The sequence below is a fragment of the Bufo gargarizans genome, chromosome 1 (assembly GCF_014858855.1).
Source record: "Bufo gargarizans isolate SCDJY-AF-19 chromosome 1, ASM1485885v1, whole genome shotgun sequence".
Classification (NCBI taxonomy): domain Eukaryota; kingdom Metazoa; phylum Chordata; class Amphibia; order Anura; family Bufonidae; genus Bufo; species Bufo gargarizans.
Genome location: NC_058080.1, coordinates 167,485,282 through 167,497,072, shown reverse-complemented (window position 1 = coordinate 167,497,072; position 11,791 = coordinate 167,485,282). Strand labels below are relative to the sequence as shown.

Here is an 11,791-nt window from a genome sequence, read left to right as displayed (position 1 = left end):
CAGCGCCATCCACAGATCCACCCCATAACAGCGCCATCCACAGATCCACCCCATAACAGCGCCATCCACAGATCCACCCCATAACAGCGCCATCCACAGATCCACCCCATAACAGCGCCATCCACAGATCCACCCCATAACAGCGCCATCCACAGATCCACCCCATAACAGCGCCATCCACAGATCCCCCCACATAACAGCGTCATCCACAGATGCTTAACAGTGCGTCATCCACAGATGCTTAACAGCGCTTGCACTACTTTTTTGCGTTGCGGAGGCACAGCCAGAAGCACTCTGTAGCAGTCATATCCTGGATCCTGGACCCGTGTGCAGCCCGCATCATGGACCCATTCACTTCAGCATGCGCTTCCTTCCTATATATTTTAGGTTTTAAAAATTTCGCTGTCAAAAGAAATTTCAGTCGTGGTTTGGGCGATATTTGGCTCAGTTGACAAAAAAGTTTGCCCACCACTGTCCTAGGCAATCACAATTTCTCCATAAAAAATTATAATAAATAAATAAAACCTTAGAAAAAGATGATTTATTTCAAAAGCTCGGTAGTGAATACTGTTACACACAGTAGAACAATTAGTCAACAAGAAGCTCAACCGCAGAGAACTTTTCGGTACAGTAGCTTTAACATAAAAGTAATCGCTTCAGAAGAGTCAGTATAGAAAAACACTTTGCAGCAATGAAAAGTGCACCGTGCTCAGGAAGAACCAGCACTCATCCAAATGGCTTAATATTTCCAAAATTGTCCCAATCAGACATAAAACATATCAGATACATTATTTCTGAGGCTGAACTTCTGATCCTTGCTTGCTAAAGCAATACTGAAGGTTCTTCAAGTTCACTTGAAGATTAAGGATGGGGTTGCAATGACTGATATCCCTCCTTCAGAAGGTCTCTCCAAGCTTTCAGAAAGCGGGCATTCTCTTTGCACTTGGTAGCTAGTTCTTCAACCTGAGATGACACAGCAGATGTTGCTTCAAGAAGCTTTGTCAGTGAAAAGGCAGCCTGCAAAGAAAAAAACCACAAACTGTAATTTCAACTCACTAAGGGTACTGTCACACTAGCGTTAATATTTTCCGGGATAGAGTTCCGTCATAGGGTCTCAATACCGGAGAAAAACGCTTGCGTTTTGTCCCCATTCATTATCAATGGGGACAAAATGTAACTGAACAGAACGGAATGCACTAAAATGCATTAGTTGCGTTCCCATACTGGAGAGCAAACCGCAGCAAGCTGCGGTTTTCTTCTTATCATGGGATGCGGAGCAAGACGGATTTGTCATGACCCACTATGCAAGTCAATGGGGACGAATCAGTTTTCTGTGACAATAGAAAACGGATCCGTCCCCCATTGACTTTCAATGGTGTTCATGACGGATCAGTCTTGGCTATTTTAAAGATAATACAACCGGATCCGTTCATAACGCATGCAGACGGTTGTATTATCAGTAACAGAAGTGTTTTTGCTGAGCCCTGCCGGATCCAGTAAAAACGCTAGTGTGAAATAGGGCTTAAACGATTACTCGATTAAATCGACACAAAGAAATCCTCGATACAAATTTTTTGCATCGAGGATTCGTTTGTGCCATGTGACCACAGAGCATGAGTGAAGCGCTTGCTATTACTCACGCTCTGTGGTGTCCCGCTGGCTGGCACCGCACTGTATCCCGATACATCGTCAGAACATACTGCGCTTCCTATGACCTGACACTGTGTGACATCAGGATACAGTGCAGAGCGTGAAGACAACAATGCAACTACAGAGTGTTGGTGGTGCCCCTACAGGAAAGGTTAGTACTTTATTTTACTGGCGCTGGGGGCCCGATAGCTAGGAGGGGGGAGATGATGGATGGCATGGGGGAGCCTGATGGTGCTGTGAGGACTGATGGCATGGAGGGAACCGATGGCGCCCAGTACTGATGGAACCTGGGTCTGATGATGGCAAGGGGATGGGAGGGTGATGAGTTTTTATAAAGGAAAACATTCTTTTAATTAGTTTTTTCTTATTAAAGTACTGGATTAATTGCTGGAATAATCTGTAGAATACTTGATTACAAAAATAATTGATAGCTGCAGCCCTAGTGTGAAAGCAGTCTAAGGCTAGCGCACGCGTGCCGCCGGAGGTCCGCTCGGCCCCATTGACTATAATTGGGGTGGGCCGGAGTTCTGGAGGCAGCACAGCAAACATGCCAAGAGGCGGCCTGAATAAAACTACGACATGTAGAATCAGCAAAAACACTTCTGTTACTGATAATACAACCATCTGCATCTATTATGAACAGATCCGGTTGTATTATCTTTAACATTGCCAAGACGGATCAGTCATGAACTTCATTGAAAGTCAATGGAGGACGGATCCGTTTTCTATTGTGTCAGAGAAAACAGATCCGTCCCCATTGACTTGCATTGTGGGTCATGATGGATCAGTCTTGCTCCGGTTTGCTCCCCGGTATGGGAACGCAACTAAACGGAACTGAATGCATTTTGGAGCGCTCTGTTTAGTTACGTTTTGTCCCCATTGGCAATGAATAGGGACAAAATGAAAGCATTTTTTCCAGTATTGAGACCCTATGACAGATCTCAATACCGGAAAATAGAAAACGCTAGTGTGAAAGTAGCCTAACATCCAAATAACCCAAATCATTTTTTGCAGACCGCAAAATACATACGGTCGTGTGCATGAGGCCTTACTGGAATACCGCATTAAAGGGATGTCTCACTTCAGTAAGTGGCATTTATCATGTAGAGGAAGTTAATACAAGCCACTTACTAATGTATTGTGATTTTATGCACACTATATGGAAAAGCACTAACCTATATGCCCTTCCATCAGGGTGGATAAAAATCAATGATTTAAAAAAAAAAAAATATTTTTTTTTTTATTTAAATCTGATTTTGTTTTATTTTTTATATAAAATGCTTTTTGAGGAAAATATATCACCATCCAAAGGTTATTCCATCATGAAATAAAGATTAGTTTTCTAATTATGTAGAATAAGGCTGTATATGTTACATTTTTGGGGTAAATAAATGTCATTAATCCATTCACAATGTCATGCTCTTCCAGTGGTTTTTGTAAGATTATTGGGCAGTTTCTCTGCCTACAACAGGCATGTCCAAACTGCGGCCCTCCAGCTGTTGCAAAACTACAACTCCCAGCATGCCTGGATAGCTTACAGCTTAAGATATTGTCACAGATGCTTGGTTTACTTTTGCAGTTCTCAAAACTGAATTTGACTCAGCAGAGATCACATGCCTCTTCTTCACAGCAAAAATGTTATAACATGAACAGAGTTGAAAAAAAAGTCCTTAAAGTATAACTGTCATCTTTTTTTTTTTTTTTGGAGTATTGGATTGTGGTGATTAATATCTCCTTGGTGGCCCTATTTCAACTTTTCACTGTGTATTCAATTACCCCTTAATTCCACAGTTTTGTTCCCTGTACTGCCTACTTTTACCTGTGCTTAATATAGGGTTGCTAGGCATGGTCCGTCTATGTGTTGAAGGACGGAGGATGCAGAAGCAGGCTGCGTGCAAGGTCACATTACTGACAGCCAGGGACTGTAAGTAAATGATTAAAGCCAGGTCCTCCCCAGCAGCTGCTAACAGTGCCTGGGCTGTGTGCACTTCTCCCTGTCCTTGCGCTTGGCAGACGCTCCCTCACTCAGCAGAGCTGGAGAAGTAGAGTTGAAGCAACGCAGACCAGGGAAGGGAGATCTGCCGTCTGCTCAGTGTATAAATGAAAGCAACATGTGGGAAGAGGACCCCTTTGTGCTGCAGGAGATTAACCCTTTAGGGGGAGGGCTCTGGTTACTGACACTTTTGGGGGGCTGTTACTGGCTAGTGAGGGCAGGCGGGATAAGCCTCAGGGTGAGGGCAGTGGCGGCCATCTTAACTGAATAGTGAAATTGCAGTTTTATGCAGACTGGTTGCTAAGGGCTGAATCTTATTAAATATGGGGTAAGTCAGTCTAATAGTAACTGATTCTGGAATATCATGTTATTAGTAACTACATATATGAAAATTAATATTAAGGTCTAAGTGTGACAGTTATCCTTTAAAGGGAACCTGTCACCAGGATTTTGGGTATAGAGCTAAGGACATGGGTTGCTAGATGGCTGCTAGCACATGCGCAATACCCAGTCCCCATAGCTCTGTGTGCTTTTATTGTGTAAAAAAAAACAACGATTTGATACATATGCAAATTAACATAAAAAAGAGTCATATCTTACTTGTGTGACCAGAGAAGCGTCATATTTTCAAGCTCTGACTCATCTCAGGTTAATTTGCATATGTATCAAATCGTTTTTTAAAACACAAGAAAAGCACACAGAGCTATGGGGACTGGGTATTGCGGATGTGCTAACGGCCATCTAGCCACCCATGTCCTCAGCTCTATGCACAAAATCCAGGTGACAGGTTCCCTTTAATCCTAACTTCTACAAACCTATGAATGAAGAATCAACCTAATCAAACTAATATGAAAAGTTGTTATTCTAAAAATCTTCATCTACTTGCATATTATAAGTTATATCAGCAAGAATTAGTCTTTATGTAGAAAACTATGATTTAAATCAAGCCTTACTGACCGGTGATTTAAATCAAATCCACCCTGCCTTCCATGGTCCCGGCCACCAGAGAGGCTGACGCTTTTTCCTGTAGTGTGCAAGCACGACCACCACTGATGGATTGCAGGGTGGTCTGTAACCGTGGAAACTAGCAGTGTATAATGTGATAGAAAAATGAATCCAGCCAGCAGCAGAAGCACTATGGACAATCACAATACATTAGTAAGTGGCTTGTATTAACTTTCTCTACATGATAAATGCCACTTACTGAAGTGAAACAACTCCTTTAAGAGTTAATGGGGTTCCCAAACCTTATGTCTAGCAGTTCCCTCACCGATCCTGGTATAATTTCTGGGATATATACTGACGACTTCTGTTAGTTATTACGCTATTGGCCGAGCCATAATAAGGATGACACAGCTATCTGGCTCAGTCCTTTCATCTTCATTGTCAGGGCTCTCACATCAAAGTGATCGCTTTAAGATACACAGACTTTTATGGAAAAACGTGCCAAAAGAGCATCTGTTCTGGTTATTTTGTATTTCTTGCTGGATGAGAAGGAGCAGATGTCTGCACATCTCCATGCAGGAGAAAAAAACAAAAAAACTGATTCCACACTTTCAGTTGCAGTCCTGCCAAATAATCAATAGAAAGTAATAGGAGGATTAGTTAAAGGGAGTCTTTTTGACCATATACAGCACTTACATAGCTCTGTAGCACACCTATACATGAATGTTATGGTACCTTTGTTATTTCCTTTACACTTGCAGAAGCAGGAAAAACAACGTTTAATTCATATACAAATGCGCACTTGCAAGTGCCAAGGGGTGGCGCTCAGTGTGTAGGAGCCCAGGCTGCTCTGCCTTCTTTCAGCATAACTCCTCCCCAGTCTCTTCCTTTGCCCGCCGTTCTATTCCCTTGCGTCATCACTAGGTCTGGCCGAGATCTCGCGCCTGCGCACTGCTTCGCCGGACCGGGGCATGCACACTGCAATGCCCATTGTGGGCATGGCACCGCTTCATCTAGTGCGCATGCGCCGGCAAATGGACACCATTGCGGAATGGACCTAGGTACCTTGGAACCAAACCAGAGTTCGGTAAAAGGTTTTTTATAGTACAAATTAATTTCTGAAGTTACTACCCGAAGTACTGCGAGACTTCAAGAAGTAATAACTTCGGGTCATCAGAGCCGCTCCGTACAGTATTCTAACGACGTTTTATGCCAATCGACTTTGGATGTTTCATGCAAAGTCGATTCGCTCATCCCTAGCTGTTGCCAATACAGTCAATACATCTTGGCTAGAGCACTTTGCATAAACGCTCTTTCCCGATATTTGGCCTGTGTAAAAGGTGCTGGCGACCCCCCAGCGAATAAGCAGATGCTTGTTCATCTAAACAGGAACACAATGTCTGTAGCGATCGCTTGTCCCCACAACAGCGGAGGTGATTGCTTCATGTAAATACGGCCCTCAGGTACACTGACGATCAAGCAATTATCAGGAACAACTGTTTCATTCTAGATAATTGCCTGATATATCAGTCCGTTTAGGTCCCTTTCACACGAGCGTTACGGTTTGTGTCAGAATGTGTTCAGTAAAACTCGCACCATTTCGCAAGCAAGTTCAGTTAGTTTTGTCTGCAATTGCGTTGTGTTTTAGTTTTTTCCGTGCGGGTGCAATTAGTTTTGATACTATTTTCACATGCATGAAAATAAACTGAAGATTTAGGGCTCTTTCACACTTGCGTTGTCCGGATCCGGCGTGTACTCCATTTTCCGGAATTACACGCCGGATACGGAAAAACGCAAGTGAACTGAAAGCATTTGAAGACGGATCAGTCTTCAAAATGCGTTCAGTGTTACTATGGCAGCCAGTAACACTGAACGCATTTTGCCATAGTAGTAGTAGTGGGGAGCGGGGGAGCAGTATACTTACAGTCCGCGCGGCTCCCGGGGCGCTCCAGAATGACGTCAGAGCGCCCCATGCGCATGGATGACATGTCCATGCGATCACGTCATCCATGCGCGTGGGGCGCCCTGACGTCACTCTGAAGCGCCCCGGGAGCTGCACGGACGTTAAGTATACTGCTCCCCACTACACTTTACCATGGCAAACAGGACTTTAGCGTCCTGGCAGCCATGGTAACCATTCAGAAAAAGCTAAACGTGAAATCCGGTAATGCGCCGAAACAACGCTTAGCTTAAGGCCGGATCCGGATTAATGCCTTTCAATGGGCATCAATTCCGGATGCGGTCTTGTGGCAAGTGTTCAGGATTTTTGGCCGGAGCAAAAAGCGCAGCATGCTGCGGTATTTTCTCCGGCCCAAAAACGTTCCGGTCCGGAACTGAAGACATCCTGAACGGATTTCTCTCCATTCAGGATGCATGGGGATAATCCTGATCAGGATTCTTCCGGCATAGAGCCCCGACGACGGAACTCTATGCCGGAACAGAACAATGCAAGTGTGAAAGAGCCCTTACAAACATCTTCTCGCAACCATCAGCGAAAAACGCATTTCATCCAGATGCAATGCGTTTTTCACTGAAGCCCCATTCACTTCCATGGGCCCAGAGCTGCCTGGAAAATGCAGAATATAGAACATGCTGCAATTCTCACGCAACGCAGAACTGATGCGAGAAAAACAATCCTCATGTGCACAGACTAGGGATCGACCGATATTGATTTTTTAGGGCCGATACCGATACCGATAATTTGTGAACTTTCAGGCCGATAGCCGATAATTTTTACCGATATTCTGGGAATTTTCATTTTTGAAAAAAAAAATTAAATTCCCACAAATCTGCTGAAAATTAATGTTTATTGTTAATGTGTATTTTTTTTTTTGTAAATCTTTCTTTTTCATTTATATTTAATATTTTGGTGTTTTTATTTTTATTATTATTATTTTTTTTTAACTAACTTTTAGCCCCCTTAGGGACTAGAACCCTTGTCCTATTCACCCTGATAGAGCTCTATCAGGGTGAATAGGAGCTCACACTGTCCCTGCTGCTCTGTGCTTTGTGCACACAGCAGCATGGAGCTTATCATGACAGCCAGGGCTTCAATAGCGTCCTGGCTGCCATGGTAACCGATCGGAGCCCCAGCATTACACTGCTGGGGCTCCGATCGGAGGAGCAGGGGAGAGGGAATCCTGTGGGGGGCGCACTGCAACTGGGGTGGGGGGGGGAGGGGGGGGCGCACTGCGCCACCAATGCTTAATACTGGGGGGCTTGGGGGGAGGCGCACTGCGCCACCAATGCCTAATATGGGGGGGGGGAGGGGGGGCGCACTGCGCCACCAATGTCTGATACTGGGGGGCTTGGGGGGCGCACTGCGCCACCAATGAAGCTTAATCTCTAGTTTATTCATATACAGGAGGCGGGAGCTGGCTGCAGGATCACATAGCCGGCTCCCGACCTCTATGAGCTGTAGCTGCGATCCGCGGCACCTGAGGAGTTAACTACCGCAGATCGCAGCTACAGCTCATAGAGGTCGGGAGCCGGCTATGTGATCCTGCAGCTCCCGCCTCCTGTATATGAATTAATGTGAGATTAAGCTTCATTGGTGGCGCAGTGGCCATAGCTCCTCCCCTCCTCTTGTCCCCTGTCCTTACACTGGCTGGAGCGGCAGCAGCAGCACAGGGGGAGGAGACACTGCTCCTTCTCCCCTGTGCTGCTGCTGAGGGAACACGGAGAGCGCTGAGAGCAGCGCGATCTGTGTTCCCAGGACGTTATCGGAATATCGGCAAAATAAATGCCGATAACGTTCAAAATCCTTAATATCGGCCGATAATATCGGTAAATCCGATAATCGGTCGATCCCTAGCACAGACCCATTGAAATGAAGGATTCAGTGCGGGTGCTATGCGTTCACTTTATACATTTCACACAAGCAAGTTTTCCACGTGGGTGCAAAGGGGCTTTAGCTTCACCTGAAGGTGAAAACCAATCCAGGGCTCCAGATGGCCAATGCGACTTAGAATTTACAAATGGCGACAAGACTTTTTAGTCTGGTTGCCATTTGCGACTAGACCCGCCGCCGCAGCTCTGCAGTTGAATACAGCGGCGGGGCACAGGAGATGATAGTTCTCCGGTGCGGTACCTGGGGGGTTAACTGCAACGGATCGCAGCTCCTTGTCATAGAGGTCGGGTGCTGGCTATTTGATTCTGGCACCTGCCTCCTGTATTTGTATTAACAGGTCAGTTATCTTCATTGGTGGCGCAGTGCGCCCCCCAACACCCCAGTATAATAAACATTGGTGGCACAGTGCCAATGAGGGTTAAAGAAAAAAAATTAACTCACCTCCTCCAATTGATCGCGTAGCTTCCGGTCTCCTGTTCTTTCTGTAGGACCTGTCAAAGCACCTGTGGTGATGTCACTGAGCTCATCACATGGTCCATTACCATGGTGATGGATCATGTGATGGACCATGTGATGAGCGCAGTGTCGTCACCACAGGTCCTTTTCCTCACAGATGAAGACAAAAGAGAATCCGGGCTGCGAGAACAAGTGGACTAAGGTGAAATAAATTATTTTTTTTATTTTTTTTAACCCCTCCAGCCCTATTTTACTAAGCATTCTGTATTATGAATGCTATTATTTTCCTTTATAACCATGTTATAAGGGGAAATAATTACATCTACACAACCTTGAACCCAAACCTGAACTTCAGTGAAGAAGTTCGGGTCTGGGTACCACAGTCAGTTTTTTTATCACGCGCGTGCAAAACATATTGCACCCGCGCGATAAAAACTGAACGACGGAACGCAATCACAGCCAAATCTGACTGCAATAGCGTACCTACCCGCGCGAGTTTGCCGCAATGCACCCGGGACGCATCTGGAGCCAAAACGTGACACTTGTCTGAAAGAGTTTATTTACAAATGCCTATCCAGGCAATAGAACCTGTCTTGACCCAGGTATAAATTAATACCAGCCATGAGTGACCCCGGCCACCTGGAGGTTTAAAGGGAACTTGTCATCGGGATTTTGTGTATAGAGCTGAGGACATGGGCTGCTAGATGGCCGCTAGCACATCCGCAATACCCAGTCCCCATAGCTCTGTGTGCTTTTATTGTGTAAAAAACCCGATTTGATACATATGCAAATTAACCTGAGATGAGTCCTGTCCCTGACTCATCTCACATACAGGACTCATCTCAGGGTAATTTGCATATGTATCAAATCAGTTTTTTGACACAATAAAAGCACACAGAGCTATGGGGACTGGGTATTGCGGATGTGCTAGCGGCCATCTAGCAGCCCATGTCCTCAGCCTTATACACAAAATCCTGGTGACAGGTTCCCTTTAAATAGTGTGTAAACTAATTGACAGGTTAGCCATCCTATCAGTTACAAAGGACAAAGCACTGCCAACCAATAGCGTCCTTAGACACACCCCTACAATCTGATTGGAGTGCCGGACACCGTCGCCCACTATACGCATCATCAGAAAAAAAAATAATAATACATTTATTATCAGTCTTCAGCCTTAATCTCACTGCGCACGGACTTAGACTGCGCCAAACACCGTTGCCCACTATACGCGTCATCAATGACGCGCTGCACCCGAAGTGCCTGCGCAAACACTTGACGCGTATAGTGTCGCGTATAGTGGGCGACGGTGTTTGGCACAGTCTAAGTCCGTGCGCAGTGAGATTAAGGATGATATTAATGGCTGGTATTAATTTATACCTGGGTCAAGACAGGTTCTATTGCCTGGATAGGCATTTGTAAATAAACTCTTTCAGACAGGTGTCACGTTTTGGCTCCAGGTGCGTCAATGCGGCACTTATACATTTCAATTGAAAATAATCCGGCATTCCGGCAAGTGTTCAATATTTTTGGCTGGAGAGAAAAATACAGCATGCTGCGTAAGAAGGACTGAACTGATGCATCCTGATCTCTCCATTCAGAATGCATTAGGATAAACCTGATCAGTTCTTTTCCAGTATTGAGCCCCTAGGACGGAACTCAGCGCCGGAAAAGAAAAAGACTAGTGTGAAAGTACCTTAAAAAAAACGGATCTCAGACAGAAATAGCTCAAATGCATGCCAAATGTGCATAACTGATGCCACAGGATCCGTTTTTTTTCTGCTCTTCTGACAGATCAGAACAAACTCAGCCTAAGGGCTCATGCACACCAGTGTGCGTGCCCTGTGCCAATGCTGCGGACTGCACATAGTGGTCTGCAATGCACGGTACTAGTGCACGCCTTTTTGGTTTGCAAACCAATTTACTTGAATGAGTCCACGGTCCGCAAGATACGGGAAGAATTAGGGTCCATTCACACGTACGTAAGTGTTTTGCGGATCCGCAAAACACTGACACCTGCAATGTTCGATCCGCGGACCGCACATCACAGACACTGACAAGAATAGGACATGTTCTATTTTTTTCAGGAACGAAATTGCGGATCCCGAAAAAACGGATGCGGATCTGCATCTGTTCCAGCCCCATTGAAAGTGAATGGGTCCACAAATTGCGGAACGAATGCGAACGTGTGAATGGACCCTAACAGTGATGTGAACCCTAAACCCCAGCACAGACATGTCCGCCCACCAGGCACCATCCTTACATCATCTATCTGCAGCTCCACCTCCTCCAGCAGCTCCTGCGGGTCACCCCGCGCTCCCTGCACCGCTTTAGCCATGGACCAAAATCCCCTAAACGTGGCAACCGGACTTCAAAACAGGCGCGGAGCGGGCAGAGCGATCCGCTGCAGCCAATCACAGAGCTAGAGTTTCTTGGCCAATAGGAAACGTTTTCTATGTATTTTTTTATATTTTTTTCTGAAATAACTTTATTATACCACCGTGAACAGTTGACAGTTCTGTGGCAGTTATTGATAGTTTGCTGTTAGTGGTAATTTCAGTGTCCTGGCGGCAGAGGGCGCTGCATATACTTATCACACCTTGTGATTTATCTCGATTGTGACTACTAGTAAAGGCTGCTTTACATTTCCTGACAGCTCTGTTCGCGCAGGCGCACTCGATGTTTTTTTTCCCGAAGCGCTGTAGTGCGCAGTTCAGATCAGTCAGTGAGCTGGGAGCAGCAGCCCCAGTATAGTGAACCTATACTCCGCCGTCACCATGATATCTGTCTGCAGGTACACGGTGCAAGGTAAGCGGGTGTCTGTCTAGCAGCTGGCACTTGTACTCGTGCAGCTGTTGTGACACTACAACTCCCAGCATTCGTCATTCGGGTCTGTCTTC

At 45.5% G+C, this 11,791-nt stretch overlaps 2 protein-coding genes across 2 annotated transcripts in view; one reads left to right on the top strand and one right to left on the bottom strand.

Moving 5' to 3' along the window:
* Nucleotides 1–532: 532 nt before the first annotated feature.
* On the bottom strand, nt 533–11,298 carry C1H4orf46 (chromosome 1 C4orf46 homolog). Its single transcript, XM_044297877.1, has 2 exons — nt 11,155–11,298; nt 533–1,017 (listed from the first exon to the last, which is right to left on the bottom strand). The coding sequence occupies exons 1-2, from the start codon at nt 11,227–11,229 to the stop codon at nt 862–864; spliced, it is 231 nt and encodes a 76-aa protein (XP_044153812.1). The 5' UTR covers nt 11,230–11,298; the 3' UTR covers nt 533–861.
* A 262-nt stretch (nt 11,299–11,560) lies between these two features.
* The window catches only part of ETFDH (electron transfer flavoprotein dehydrogenase), a 29,107-nt gene continuing 28,876 nt past the window's right edge, over nt 11,561–11,791 (top strand). Inside the window, exon 1 of the mRNA XM_044300058.1 lies at nt 11,561–11,699. Within this exon, the coding sequence (XP_044155993.1) occupies nt 11,669–11,699 (31 nt within the window). The 5' untranslated portion in view covers nt 11,561–11,668. The remainder of the gene's footprint in view (nt 11,700–11,791) is intronic.